At 44.8% G+C, this 15938-nt stretch overlaps 1 protein-coding gene across 3 annotated transcripts in view; it reads left to right on the forward strand.

Moving 5' to 3' along the window:
- LOC109520921 (fibroblast growth factor 14-like) overlaps positions 1 to 15938 on the forward strand; it is a 47813-nt gene that overhangs the window by 21850 nt on the left and 10025 nt on the right. Inside the window, exons 1-3 of one of the 3 annotated variants that reach the window (XM_019878527.1) lie at positions 8292 to 10210; positions 10303 to 10629; positions 14555 to 14665. In XM_019878527.1, the coding sequence (XP_019734086.1) occupies positions 10437 to 10629; positions 14555 to 14665 (304 nt within the window). In that variant the 5' untranslated portion in view covers positions 8292 to 10210; positions 10303 to 10436. Of the gene's footprint in view, positions 1 to 8291; positions 10630 to 14554; positions 14666 to 15938 lie in introns of those variants that run through there. The other 2 variants (XM_019878526.1, XM_019878525.1) reach the window with 2 other exon arrangements.

Raw genomic sequence — 15938 nt, forward strand, 5'->3', positions numbered from 1 at the left:
ATAGAGCTACGCTCAAGGAAATGCCAACAGAACGATCAGATGTCAGAAAAACTTATTGAATAAAGCAGCAACACAGTTCACTTAACCAACAGCAAGTTATAACACTGACTCATTAACGTTGAACTCTTTTGCTGCTGCTCTATTTCCGTGTTCAACTGCGAAACCGATGGCCTTAAGTTTGAACTCTGCGTTGTAAGCATGTCTCCAGCATTTTGGGGGTCGAAATATTACCGTAATGATCATACACAAGGCGCATCGGATTTTAAGCCGTGTCGTGAGCTTTTCAGAAAATGGAAGGCTTTTAGGTGCACCTTTTAGTGCAGAAAATACGGTATTTAAAAAGTGACTTGAACAAAAAGGGAAATATTGGAAAGTATCCATGTCATTAATGCTACATTTGCTAACTGCAAAGCTAGTGGCAGATTAGCAAATGTGGTGTCATTAAAGAAAACAATTTTGTTCCCTCGAGTTCTTTTTGGAGAATAGACAGTTCAAAACATCCTCCCCCCACTACCCAGGAACAAGTCCATACTCACCCCCCCCGCCCCCCTTTTTGGTGCCTTTTCTGAGCAAAAAACAAACACTCATGCAAATAATGCCTCTGTTGACATGACTTTTTGTCTCGCCTCCCCGATGGACCCGCACTGATGGACTAACTCTTGACAGAAGCACGAAACGATCAGTGTGATGTCTGACCCGGTCCAAGACAAACAACAATATTTACCTGGCAGTGTGACAGCGCGACAAAAGTTATGTAGTTTGAGAAAGCCATTAAGATAACCTGTGACTTACACTTGCCGAATACAGAATGACTTGGGATTCGTTTTGAAACTTGCGCATATGAGATTTGATCCCATCTCTGCTTGGCAGTAAAGTTTTTATCTGGGATTCGTGAGAAAAGCATGCATATATAGAGCAGAAAGAATAAGGGAGGAGACAGAACACTACAAAGAACAGACACAGATAGAGGGGAGAAAAAACCATGGGATGAATAATTTAGTCTGACTGTTCTCTTTCTACTTCCCTTTAGTGGGCTGGTGATGTTGTGAGGTGAAAGGAGGCAAGGGAGCAGGATGGGAAAACAAGGAAAGGAGATGACACCAGGACAGAAGGAAAGGAAACGAGGGAGGTGAAACACGGCAGAGAGGAGAGATGCGGCGGCAAAAACAGACTATTTAGTGAATTGAAATGGCGTGTGACGTATTCGTTTTGCGTGTGTGTGCGCATCTTCTCGGCATTCAGCAAATGCTGTCTTCCCTCACTCAGAGATCCACCTGCGTCACTTGTCACTGGTTACCGTGGTAACAGTGGACTTCCCTGTGCCTGTGCGAAGCTGTGCGTGTGGGCGGGTGTCTGAGTGTGAATTATGACTCATCCTGCTCATTTCACAGTGGCTCTCCTCACACTCCTCCAATGTGGGGAACACCCAAGCAAAGGTGTCTCCTCCTTGTCCGAACTCCCCCTTCCTCGCTTGATTTCAGCTCCACGCTCTCTCTGACGGAGTAAAGACTGGTAAACTGGTAGACTGGTAAAAGTAAGAGGACTGATTTAACATATGCAGTCAAAGTATAAGGTCAAAATAAATGTTTACTTAGTTCTATTCAATACACATTATGATAACTTGGGGCTCTATTTTCATAGAGAGCGCATGTGCACTCGGGTGTAAAATCTGGCACATCTTGATTTTCAATGAGCATGTTTGAAAATTTGGCATACGTGTATTGCCCAATGTTGGGCGTTCCAGCAGACTAAGGGTGTTTTCTTTTACACGGCCTGAAAGTAGACGAAATTTTAGACCTGCTAAAAGCAGGTCTGATTTGTGGTGCAGGTGGTGTAATACAATTTTGGTGGATTTGATCAAGATGGAGGCGGACAGATTCTGAGCTATGCCGGCGTGTGTGGTGGATGTCATCATAGTTCATTCATAAATATGTCAACATCGTGCATCGAATCCCCGACTGCACAAATCAATCAATATAATGCATTGTTCTTTTTGTCAACTTTATTAATTTTGAAAATCACACCCCTCTGGCTGCAGCACAGCAAGAGAGGGTGGGGGGGTTGTTACTCACTTTTGTCACATTTATCAAACTGCCAGTGACGTGTGTTGAGGTTCATGCCTGGGGAGGTACTGACTCCTCTGGAGATGGATGTAAAAATATGAATCCAAAATAGAAGATTAAAACTGTTTTAATGTGACATTTTTTGTGCAAGTGTAAGCAACAGACCAATGTGTAATTTTCCTTGGGATTAATAAATGATCGCTCGATCTATCTATCCATCTATCTAGAAGAATAGCCCGTATTTCAGTTTTGACCTGAATTGAAACATTTTAACTTCTAAGTTTGCTTCAATCAATTCCACAAAAAACTTGTCGTACTTCAGTCAATTCAAGTCTTCAGTGATGTAGTAGCAGTAACAACAGCAACAACAAAAGAATATTTAATGCAAGGTGAAGTTCATTGCGGTTGCTGTTATATTTATTTATTTATTTATTTATTTTTGCTGATCTGATATGCTTTTTCACATTAAAAAGCATTTGGTCTTCCCTTTTATATTTATGAAAGTTAAAAAATTATCCATGTGTCTGGTATCATAACTTCATGCCTGATGTTTCGAACAAATCAATCCGTGTCGAAATCGGTAAAGAATTCGACCAGTTATGATGAATTCATTGGAGCCAAACACAGTTACCTCAATCATGGTGAAAGGAAAAGCTCGCCAGGGACTCCCTGTTCAAGATGGTGGCTAGTTCTGCATGTGACACATCCTCAACTAGCTGAGGCTTGTAATGTTCGCACTGAGCACATGCGACAGACGTGACAGAGTCTGGAGACGCCATAGAGAACGTTTTGCTGCCTGCAGCATACTCCATCCAGCATGACCCGTTTGGCAGTGGCTCACTAATGGTGTGGGTTGCATTTCTTTGGCACCAGAGGTAGCCTTACTGCCACTAGGTACTGAGATGAGATCCTCAGACTGCTCATGAGGCCATATGCTGAGTTCCTCCTAATGTAAGACAATGCTCGACCGCATGTGGCTGGAGTGTCTCAGTAATTCCTGCAAGACGAAGGTATTGATTCTATGGACTGGCTCGCCCGTTCCCCAGACCTGAATCCAATTGAGCACATCTGGGACATAATGCCTCAACCTATCCACCAATGCCACATTGCACCACAGTCTGTCAATGTTTTTTTAATCCATATATGTAACTGGAAATCTGATTGTGTATGTATTTTGGTTTTGTTCTCATTCATTGTTGTACTGACAAAGGAAATGTTATTGAAATGTAAACTTGAATATTCTGTCAATAAAAAAAAACTGCTCGGCAGCATGTGTGGAGGATAAAAACCATGGAGCCTGTATTGTTATTTAGACAAACATCAATGTCCGTTGTGTGAGGAACGTGCCGACTGCCTGCGCCGACAACAAATGTGTGGGTAGTCTCTTGAGGCAAGAAGAGTGCTATGATGACATTCCCTTCTCGCCTGCGTATCAGAACAGGACATACTCTAATTCTATTTGAATACTTTTAATGGTGAAATCATTTACACTACAGTATTGGCTAAAAGAAAATTCATGAAAAGCAAAGACCAGCCCCTGCCAATTTGTTTCCATGAGCATCATCTGATTTTGTTTTGGGGCGGGGGGTGGGGGTCAAAATTAATTGATTAAGCGATTAAAGTGATCAATCGTCATGTACTTTGATCATCAATTAATCAAATAGAGTACATTTATACACTTTTTGGGTCAAATGAATAGCTCAAAAACTTTGGTCAGTTACTTTTTTAAATCGTTTTGCGTTATTTTTGACTCAACTGTTTTTGGGGTGTTCGAGTCCGTGCTCTAGCCTTCGTGGGTGGAGTTCGCATATTCTCCCCATGCCTACACAGGTTTTCTCCAGTTACTTCGGTTTCCTCACATTCCAAAAACATGCACGGCAGGTTAATGGAACATTCTAAATGACAGGTGTCAAACTCAAGGCCCGGGAGCCAGATCCGGCACGCCACATCATTTTATGTGGCCCGCGAAAGCAAATCATGTGTGTCAACTTCCATGATCCTTGCTAAAATATGTACTGAAATGTCAAATTGTCATGTGTAAGAAGTTACATTGAAATTTTCAATAATTTTGTTCCCATTTAATACACTCACTTGAACAATAATTGAGCAAAAACAAACAGTTGACTTGAGTGATTTCAACTAGTAATCCATCTATTTGTCATGCATAATAATACAATGAGATGATTAAACATTTATTCGGCTTCACTGTTGTAACAGCCCTTCGAGGGAAGAAGTAACTCCAAAGTGGCCCTTGACAAAAGTGTGTTTGACACCCACATCTAAATTGTTTCTAGGTGTGATTGTGAGCACGAATGGTTGTTCGTCTACAGCTGGGATAGTCTCCAGCATGCCCCGCGACCCTTGTGAGGGTAAGCGGATTAGAAAATGAATGGATGGATGGATGTTTTAGGGTCGACCTACCTACCTACCTACCTGCCTACTTAACTGCCTCAAATAGAAAACAGTATTTATTTTGTTGTTACAATCTTATCATTGCCCAAAGGCAGCCGGCATAGGCTCAAGCACAACTGTGATCCTCATGACTATACAGCAAGTGGTACATACAGGGACACCCAAACTCAGCTCAGGAATTTAAGATAGGGAGGCCCACGGTGCATGAGATGGAGGGCCGAAAATGTGTTATTCCTCCTCCTTATTCCATATTAGACCAAGACGACCTGAAATACGTAATGCGCATTGTGTAGTCATCTTTGCCTGATGTGACATTTTGGAGCCTTCCGAACTTCTTTACAACTCAAGAGATGCTCTGTCATGGTATTCCCTCTGAGTTATAGTCTTATATATCTGGCCAAATCAAATAATGGTGAACCATTGCTGTATTAGGGGGTGTCTCAATGCCTTCCATGATCACAAAGAGAAAAATGCTGGCAACGGATTCAGTTGCTACAGGTTCGTTTCAGAGCTCACAAAGAGAATTCAGGAGGCTTTGTTATCAGACAAAAAAAAAGAAAAATCACCTTTGACAATAGTCTGCCTTTGCAACCATCTTGAAATGTCCTTGGGCAAGATACTTAATCTCTAGTTGCTCCTGATACTGCGTCCCTCAGTAGGTGAATGTGGTAACAGTGTAAAACCCGAGGTAGAAAAGTGCTGCAGTATGCAGTATAAGGGCGGCCTGGTGGTCAACTGGTTAGTGCGTTGGCCTCACAGTGCAGAGGGTTCAATTTCGGCTCTGGCCTTCCTGCGTGGAGTTGGCATCTCCCACATTCCAAAAACATGCGTGGTAGGTTAACGGAATGCTCTAAATTGCCTCTAGGTGTGAGTGCGAGCGTGGATAGTTGTTTGTCTATGTGTGCCCTGCGATTGGCTGGCAACCAGTTCAGGGTGGACCCCGCTTACTGTCCTGTAGACAGCTGGGATAGGTTCCGGCACACCTTGTGAAGATAAGCGGGTCAGAAAATGGATGGATGGATCAGAGTCAGTCATGGTGCCAGGAATTTTTCTCTGAATTTTTTCTTCTGTTTGTAGGTGTTTGACTGAGGTGTGGCAGGGCTGAGATAAAAAATTGGTTATCGTGATTTCACTTCACGTTCTCTTCTTTTTTTTTTCTTTTTTTTTTAAATAAAAGTATAATACACACTCGTGGTGTGTAGTAGACACGTCTTCAACATACAAATTTACCCCAAGGAATAGATTTGGATCCTATCGTCCAACCACTGTATTTGATTGTGTCTTTGTACCCCCTTATGTGCACCCTGTTCAATATGACAGAAATGCCCCAAATTGTATGCCTGCATCACCTCGCTGTTTTCCCCTGTTTCTATAGGGGAATGCTTGTTGCACGCTAATTTGAAGCACTTATGAGATGCAGCTAGTGCTCCTTCAGGTGTTGGACCAGGCTCTTCTTCTTAACCCCTTGCGAGATTGGCAGATTTAGGTGGGGTGAGCAGCAGAGTTGAGTATGTGCGTTGTGCACAAGAGCATTTTTCTAAATCTCTGCTTCTATTGCCCAAACAGGTTATTTTGGTCTTGTTCTGTAATTTATTTATTTTTGGGCCTCTAGTATCGCCAGGTGAGGCCTTGCTACAGCTGTCAGTTGGTGTCAGCTTCAAGAATGGGAATGCCACATTTAATTAATCTGGACAAGGCCTGTACGATAAAGCAACGTCAAAGTTGCGTTCCTCAAAACCATGTTTTTGTCCAAGCACCACCTCCAAACAGGAGGCTCGTAAACAGGCTTTCCAACTGGATATGATTTATTGCAAAGAAGCATTGTTACAATAAATTCGACCTCAATCAAATTAGCCTCCCTTAGTTTTTATGATATATTACAACAGTGCAAAAACAAACAACAACAACAAAAAGGACATGTCAGAAAGTGTATAACCATCTGATCTTGATTGACGTAAGACAAAAATGAACCATTCTGAATAATGGTCGATAGGGGACGCTATTCTACCTGTGACGCCGCAGAAGAAGATGACAAGACACGTGTGTGAGTGTATTCGAAAACTGGAGCCGTTTATCACGATTGAAAACTGAGTGTGTCTCGTTTGTGAGCATCTTTGTAGTCTGCATTCGGTGTGTGCAAGTGAATATTGCATAAGACATGTCTGCGGATGAAAGACGAATCCGAGAGCAGAATTAGTCTTTTGGCGTTAATCGGCTTGCTCTAAAAAGTAGCAGTAAGCATGCATTTCAGTGTACGTAAAGCTTTGGTTTCCATTTGAGTGTGACATGGATGAAGCACACACGTACATTCCACTCTTCTGATATAATAAGCAAAGTATCAGCAACAAAAAAGAAACTTTAACTGCAGGATAGAATGGCATCAGGCAAATCAGCATATATCCGTGAGACATTTCCAGCCAAAACGACACTGATTTATTCAGTCATGAAAACGAGTAGAAAACGGCTTGCAGTCCAGCTGTCAACCCCCGTTGCCTGGCACCGCGCTTACGTGTACTCTGGCGCTCTCAAGTGGCCTTCAAGGTAAATTGTGTTTGTGTTCCTCGCTGTCCACGGTGCTGAAGCCTTTGTGCTACGACATGTACTCTTCAGACCAGACAGCAAGAAGCGGAAAAACTTTGACCAGTTGAGATCATTAATGGGAGCTACTTATGCCCTAGACCGTGACTGTCACATGATGTTACGTCAGTAGTATGTTTGAAGGGGTATAGCGGCAGCTCTTGCCCTGCATTTTTCAAGTTCTTTCAAGCAACTGTCACTGGGCGCATTTGGTAACAGGTGAAGTATTAGGTAGAATTGGCAACAAGTGAACGAGGAGCTTGTTTACCCGTACAGTGTAGTTGAGTTGAAAATAATTGAGCAATCATGTGGGATAGATTGTGGGCATTTTCGGTTATGAATATAGTTTTTAGCATGGGAATTAAGCGTGATGCACACGATTTTTAACATCTTAAACCATTTTTTAAAGTGCGAGATCCCACACATCTCATGTCTTTTAATGGCAACGTTCGAAGCTCCTCAAAACATTGAATGGGACCTGGAAGTTGTTCTCATGCTCCCGTTTTAAGTAGCATCTCAAACGCTCATTGAGGTGCAAGAATTGAGCATCGAGGAGCTTCCACGGGGTATCTTAAATCGAGGCACCTCTGATGTATCCTCTGCGGAAGCATGACCGTCAATGACCCAGGACTACGAATTAAATTGATGTTTGTGCCATTTCATGATGATTTTAGTTTGAATATATTTTTGTTGAGTGTTCTATTTTGTGCATGTACTTGATACCAAAAAGACTTGATTACACTGGCCCATGGTGACGACACTGAACTAAACCTGTTTCTAAGGTCTGCAGTAATTAGGATGCTATTTCTGAGACGCATTTGACCGCGTAAAGATAATTAAAAACGTGTTGATGGTGCTTTGCTTTTTTCGCATTCAATCTAATGCATTGGCAGCATCTACTTCTTATTTATTTATTATTATTAGTTACGAGTCATTCCAAATATGAGTTGTGCACATTGGTAGTGGAGGGGGTGACACGCTTGGGACAGAGCTCGTCTTTGCAGTTTTAAGTTGTGAACCATGTCAGCGTGGATATTTGATTTTAGCTTAATCCCACTTGAAACATAAAGCATAAAGTGGGCATTTGTGGTTTTAGTCATACTTCTGAGATGCAGACATTGCATTTTTGAGACACATGAATGATGTGACATCATCTTTAGTAGTCTCCATGAAATGACGACATCACAGAATGATCATCACATGACCCCAAAATAATTCTAACTCCTCTTGCCTCGCTCCTTTGTCAGTCTCCCTCCTCCTTGATGGAATTTCTGGCAGGAGGTGCAAACAGGTGGGTGATGGCCTGGAAAGCTACAATTTGACTAGTTAAATGACACCCATATCTCTATACTGTAATCACAAGTCTTCTGGAAACCAGATGTATGTCATAGTACCAAAGCTGACCTGTGGGAGGCAGCATGGTGCCTCATAGCATCCGAAGAAGAAAGAGAAAAAGCTACTTAACCTTTCTGGTCATGACATTACAGTGCCAAACTCTTCTTCTTGTCATTTTGTGAGACACATGATGCAAACATTCAATACGAATAACTGTTTCTCTATTTGTGTCTGGCAACAGCAGGAGTATTAGCTCACTTCCCGTTTGGCCATTATTCCGTTTCACGTCACTCACAGAGTCAGATTGGCCATTGTAAATATTGAACAGGTTTAACAGTTATAACTGTTGGCCTCAACCATTTTCCAAACAGGTTCCAGAGACAACACACCGCACCCCACATGGTCATCTTCCTAAAACATCCAATATTTGTGACTTTGCTGATTTTGATCAGAAGGGGTAATGAGCCTCAGTTTCAGAATCAATTGGTAAGTGATGCTCTACTCATTGTTACTACAGACAATAAGACCACAACACTTTTAGCTTTAGTAGTAGGAGTAGGAAATAACATGAAGAAAACTTTTGAACAAACCCCATAATCGAGGTGCAAATGCATTTTTTTGTACAAGTGGTAAAAATATCCACACACATAATGCATATTCATGAACTTTCTGAACCGCTTATTCTATCAATAAAATACTTATATTTCGATTTTGTTTTCTGATGACATTACCCACGATGACGAGCTGTTTTCAGGCTCGCTGGGCGCATGGCTTCAGCAACGCTGTGAGACTCCACAGATCGCCAAGCAATGTCCAAGCAGCTTCTGGACAATCACTATGGCATCCTTTTCATTGCTTTCAAAATAAACGTTTGGCAGATTCCCCGTCTTGCATTTTCAAGGAAGCATGGTGTGTTCATGGTAAACCAGTGCTGCTCTCGTGTAAAAGATATCATTTTTTTATATACTGCTCATCCTCAATTGAGGGTCGCGGGAGGGTTGGAGCCTTTCCCTGCTGATTTTGGACAAGAGCACACCCTGGACTGGTCGCCAGCTAATCGCAGCCTGGGCACAAATAGACAATTGGATCAACCATTCACATACTGTATTCTCATTCTCATATTCACATATATCATATTCTCATCAAAGGAAAATTTTCACGGTTTCTAAGAAACATGTTTTTGGAATGTGGGAGGAAGCCACAACGTATTCGCCGTCGCAAGTGTAGACAGAACATGCAATTTCCACCGTGGAAGGCCAGAGGCTGCCCTCGAACCCCCAAACTCAGAACTGTGAGGCGGATGTGCCAACCACGACGCTCACCATGCTGCGAGGAGTATTCAAACACAAACTGTTGGTATTACAAAAACATCAGGAATCAAACTTCGGGTTAGAAGCAACAGCTGGAAAAGGACGAATTTAACGTCGATATCGGAACGTTTTGGTATGAAAGTATTCCCGTACCCTGCATGTAAAACCCCGTGTGGTTGAGCGGAGACGCAAGCTCATCCACTGGCCGAGCGGATATTTGTTTAACTTTGAAAGTCCAAGCGCTCGATTTCCGGCGAGACTGTGTGTGCCTCACGTTTGATTTACACACCTGGAACGGCTCGCAGCTGCACGCGCGCCTCGCGCCGCTCGCAGCGCAACAGAAACGGACGTTTTGTCGCGTAAGTGCTCTGCCGATTGTGTCCTTCAGAGGGTCGCGTTCGTCTCGGGTGTCGGCCATGGGGAGGAGCACCGGCAAGGCACCTCGATGAGGCGCATGCAGGTGCCATTCATAGAGCGCTGCTGACAGGCGGGGCGGCGGGACGTGACGGACAGGTAAACCGCTGTGCGTTTGAAGCCAATGGCCCGTGGCCGTGACGCGCAGGGGCGTGAATCGCTCGGACTCTGAAGTGATGGGGCCGTTGTAGCCGGCAGAGCCGCCGCGACTGTGGGGTGCGGCATCGTCTGGGATCCGAGCCCCCGATCCGGAGAAGGCGAGTGACGAGACCGGAGACGCGGGCGGAGACGCCTCTGCTTTTGTGTAGGCTGTCTCGGCGGGGACATGGCAGCGGCTATCGCCAGCGGTTTGATCCGCCAGAAGCGGCAGGCGAGGGAGCAACACGCCCACCGACCGACCACTCACCGGCGGCGGAAGAGCCCCAGCAAGAAGCAGGGGCTGTGCAACGGGAACCTGGTCGACATCTTCTCTAAAGTCCGAATATTTGGCTTGAAGAAGAGGAGGCTACGGAGACAAGGTGTGCGCGGACACACATATATGCACACAGACACGTACGCGTATCACGCGCACACACGGCTCGGCAGACAGAGGCGCTCAAATGTACCTTTACGCGCTTCGCCTGGCATACATGCACGCGTTGGGAGACAAAATCTCGCACACTTTAGTTTTTGCTTGAAGCCACACCGACAGCTTCGACCCTTTCCTCTCTGTCGTGGACACAAAAACGCGCGCACATGCACTGTCATGTCTTGTAGCGCCCTATGGTTCACTAGTTTCCGAGTACATCCATTATTGAAGCCACAGATTGGTCTGTCTCGTCTCTCTCTTTCAATGTCTGACTCAGAGCATGCGTGCATGTGCAAATGAAAACCTGGTTTGAATGTATTTGGCTTAGTTTTTGTTCACGCAGAGCTCAAAGACGGAAGACTGACGTTTAAGTGATTTGTGCTCGTACTCAACCAATTGTGTGCAAAGTCAGCGGGTGAGCTCGTGGGAAGGCGACCTGGGCAGTGGGTGGCGAGGGTGAGATGACGTATCATGTTCATGGGTCCAGCTTGGACTTGAGAAAAGCAACAATTAGGGTCTCACAAGGGATCTGTTTTCTCTCAGCTCTTCAAGTCCTCGTCAGAGCTTCAGATTTTTTTTCTGGCCCCTCTCTCACTGCATATTATTAACATTAGAATTCTCTCAATGATTCCACACGCGTTTTATTCAAACCTCCCTTCTCATGCTAAGATCTTTACATCCTCACCTCCTGCCTCCATTTGGTATCACACTAATCCTCCCGCTTTGCCTCAGATCTCTCCATCACTCCCTCCAGCCAACACCCCCAGCACACACACAAAGCTTGCCAACATCCCCTGCAGCCTTCCAGGGGTTTTCGGAAGGAGACATTCAAACAGATATGGACTCACTCACACTTGGCTTGTTATGAGAAGGGCGAAACCGCCGCTCTCAAATGTAGTTTGTGTATCTTCATTTTAATGTTGATGTCAGATCATTTGAATAACAGTAAAAGCCAGGGGTTGCCCGGCTTCTCTTTCTGTAGTTCATGTTTATTTACCTGCAAAATAAAGCAAAATTAGAAAATGGATATTGTGCGATGATTTATCGCAGGCCAGCTCCATCACCTTGACTTATCCAAATGTCCTCCCAATGATGGGCGAGCTTTCTGTCCACTATTCCCCTGACTTGAAATCAATGCGTGCAGGTATGGAAAGTCGATGGCAGACTGAAGCGCTCTCCACCCCGTTGCGTTATTGTCAAGTGTGCATGCAAGACTTGGAGTCAAAGATGGTTCTGGCGTTTCTCATTTGACAGTCACAGAGTGCGTCACTGGTGCCATATCGGAGGTGATGTTGGTGCATTTTTTTCAGCACGACATCTGTGGTGGTCTCATTTGTGATGGTGGAATGGCACTCAAGTGGTTTGATTATCACGTGTCACATACAAAATGGAATCCGTGTGTGTGTGTGTGTGTGTGTGTGTGTGTGTGTGTGCGCGTCTGTAAAACACTGCATCGAGGCTCATATGACAGTGACGTGTCAGACTATGACAAGAGTTCAACGGATTGACGCACCACATTTTGTATGTGTGTGTGTGTGTGTGTGTGTGTGTGTGTGTGTGTGTGTGTGTGTGTGTGTGTGTGTGTGTGTGTGTGTGTGTGTGTGTTGTGTATGGATGGGGGAATACCTCTCTACTGGAACTTGTGGCATCACGAGACTGTTGTCATGGAAACGCAAAGATGGGAATTTCCCTAGTAACAGACAAGATGCTGGGAAGAAAAGGGAATATCACCTTGGCGAATGTGGAAAGAATTGCAGCATGAAGTCTTTTTAGTGGACGTTGCACAATTGAACGGACAACAGATGATTAGGTACTGTTCCCCTGTGGATTGTCATTGACTCTTTTTCATCAATTATAAAGCAAGCATTACCAATCCATCGTCAATCTGTAATAATGATGACAATCTCAACCAAGTTTATGAATAGCCCATTTACCTCGAACTCTCCCCCTATACCTCTCATCTAAAATGGCTACACAAGTCTGTGTTGTGGCCTGGGCAGGGCTTGTTTTCACCTGACGGCCAGACCTGAGCATGTTCGGTGACACATCAAAAACTGAAGCTGTGTTCAAAGCATGACCTTGACAGCAGTGCAAGGTTGCATATTGTCTTCAAAATTGGAAACCTATTTCAATGACACCCCTGAACTGTCCCATTTTTTTTTGCCCACGATCTTGCTGTTCTGTTTTTATCACAGCATTACAGGGAATCTACTCACTCCCAAAACCTTGTAGGCAGACGCTGTCATCACAATTAAAGCAATGAAATAAGATGCCGGACCATTTTGTGTTAATGTACGTCTTCATTTGCGACGGTGCTCCGTGCAGCGCTGGTAACGTGTCGCAACATCACTGCACACTTTGTTGCAAAGCTTCACACCTCACAATGATGGAGAGACCCCCATGGGTTTTGTCTCTGTGCATCACCTCTACTCTTCCTTTACGCTCTGCCTCTCTGGCACACTCTCAAAGGGGATTCCCAGCATGCTTTGGAACAGTGGATGTGGCCGTAGGCGTTTGTCCATACCTGTTTTGAGTGTGTGATTTGAAACATTGGCACCCTTTGATCCGAAAACCTTATCAAAGTTTTCCAAGTGGAACAATGACCAGTCAGGAAATGATTAGTACGAGAGTGCTGCGATGGATTTGATGTGCTTGACTGCTCCTCTCTGCAGGACGTCCCTCCGGATAGGGTGTTGAGGCTGCCGCTGTGCTCAGGCTATGTCTCAAATGGCCCTTCAACAAAATGTTGAAACTGGTCAGAAATGTTTCACAACTTCAAGTAATTCTTTCCTAACTGAACATATAGTCCAGCGTTACGGTCTCGTGAGTACTGTACCAAAAATTCCAACTAACACAAAGACCCATCCATCCATCCATTTCCTACCACTGATCGGGTCGCAGGGGCAACAGCTTTAGCAGGGCAAGCCCAGACTTCCCTCTCACTTGTTCCAGCTCTTCCCTGGGGATCCCGAGGCATTCCCAGGCCAGCTGGGAGACATAGTCCCTCCAGCGTTTCCAGGGTTGTCCCGGGGGCCTCTGCTGGTGGGACATGCCTGGAACACCTCACCAGGGTGACACCTAGGAGGCATCCTAATCAGCTGCCCGAGCCACCTCATCCGGCTCCTTTCGACGTGGAGGAGGAGCGGCTCCACTCTGAGCCCCTCCTGGATGACGTAGCTTCTCATCTTATCTCAAAGGGAGCACCCGGACACCCTGTGGAGAAAACCCATTTCGGCCGCTTGTGTCCGGGATCTCGTTCTTTCGGTTATGACCATAGGTGGGAGTAGGAATGTAGATTGGCCGGTAAATTGAGAGCTTGGCCTTTTGGCTCAGCTCCTTCTTCACCATGACAGACCGAAACAAAGTCCCCATCACAGCAGACTCTTCAGCGATCTGCCCGTCAATCTCTCGCTCCCTCCTGCCCTCACTCGTGAACATGACCCCAAGATACTTAAACTCCCCCACTTGGGGCAAGAACTCATCCCTGACCCGGAGAGGACATTCCACCCTTTTCCGACTGAGGACCATTGTTTCATTGATTTAGAGGTGCACAAAGAGATGCAAGATGCAAATTAAGCATTTATAGGTTTGGGTTTGCTGTGTGGAGTTTGCATGATTTAGTGATCGGCTGGCACGCAATCCAAGGGGTATCCCAGCTCTTCCTAAGGATGCGATCCAGCTCACTTGTGAACCTAACACATTTTTCATGTAATACAAGGGTCCATCAAAACTGAGCCTTTTTGAAAAGACATAACTTTTGATGTAGCTCCTCTCGTGGATCAACACAGGTGTTCATTTCTCTCCAGCATTTACCCTGCACACATCCTTATTTATTTATTTTTTTGCCCAACCGGCCTTCTTGTTGTTTCCCCCAGAACCGCAGCTGAAGGGCATAGTGACCAGGTTGTTCTGCAGGCAAGGCTTCTATCTCCAGATGGGCCAGGATGGAAGTCTGGATGGGACCAAAGATGACAGCACCAACTCTTGTAAGTGGAAACAACACTCATCATACACATGCGCTGATGCAACAAGTGTCAGGTTTTTGTGGAGCCTCCTTGATTGGACCTGACAAAGCTTCCAGTTGAATTACGAAGCTGGTTCCAGTGTTTTCGTTTGTTGTCATTTTTTTAACGTGCCGTGTTGTTGCAGTGGTAACCTTGTACAGCTCTATAGAAATGTCCACCTGCTTGGCTTTTTGCAGGCCTCCCATTCATTTGGACACATACAGTGTGGCTTGGCATGTCGATTAAGAGGATGCGAGGCACCTCTCACTTTCAGCCTTTGTCGGTCTGTCGGCAGGCAGAGAGAACTGTGATGCTTTGGACACTCATAGGAATGTCATTAGCGCCGAGCACCAGGCGGTACGGCGGTCCCCTGAAAAAGGCTGTTTCTTATTCTTGCGAAAAATCATTTTGCTTTTTGGGACCTTTGACATTTTAAAATTGGTGTGTTTTAACACACCAACTTTTGAAAGGATGCACATCCCAGTGATGTGTATTTTTAGGCGTCCGCAACATGACAGCAACATAAAGCAGTCTTAGTTGCATCCCTTGAAAAGTCAGAAGAAAATCAGACACCAGTGTTACTTATAGACATAAAATCAGGTGCCCGGCTATCATGGTGGGATGCATGAAAAAGTCTGAAGAACCCATGCACAAAATAAAAACTGGAAGTTGGCAATTTTTCTTTGAAGCTGCCATTTGGTTGAATTCCTCACCTCAACTCTTTGGGAATTAGTCCAATTAAATGAGCCTCAATCAGAAGCGGGTACCCTCGATAAATGGCCGACGCAAAATTGCCAAGCCAATTCTTTGCCTACACCATCTAATGTGGTTGTAGCATTGCATCAAATTTTGATGCTCATGTTGAGAATTTCCTGGAAAATGGGGTGTGAGGGCACGTTGATCACTTGCAGCTTGAAATTTCTCTTCTAATCAGCTGGAAGCATTTTTGCTACGGATGATCACCTTTGCACATTTCATAAATTTCTTGTCCTCAGCGCGTAATGTTGTGTGTGTTGGCTGCAAGAGTGATTCGAAAAGCACTTGGAAGCAGTCTTGATTAATGAGTACTGTGCCTTCCCTCGCGTAATCAAGCCTCGATGGGAAGGGAAGACGCACGGCAAAAAAAGGCAGAGCTGCTGTCATGCCTTTCATCATAGGCTGTGATTGTGATGATATGCACACATACCGCTTGCAGCATAACAGAGAGCCACCTCCATGAATGATACACTCTGAAGACAAAAGCATGAAGACTAAT

This window comes from Hippocampus comes, unplaced genomic scaffold (genome assembly GCF_001891065.2).
Source record: "Hippocampus comes isolate QL1 unplaced genomic scaffold, H_comes_QL1_v1.1 scaffold345, whole genome shotgun sequence".
Classification (NCBI taxonomy): domain Eukaryota; kingdom Metazoa; phylum Chordata; class Actinopteri; order Syngnathiformes; family Syngnathidae; genus Hippocampus; species Hippocampus comes.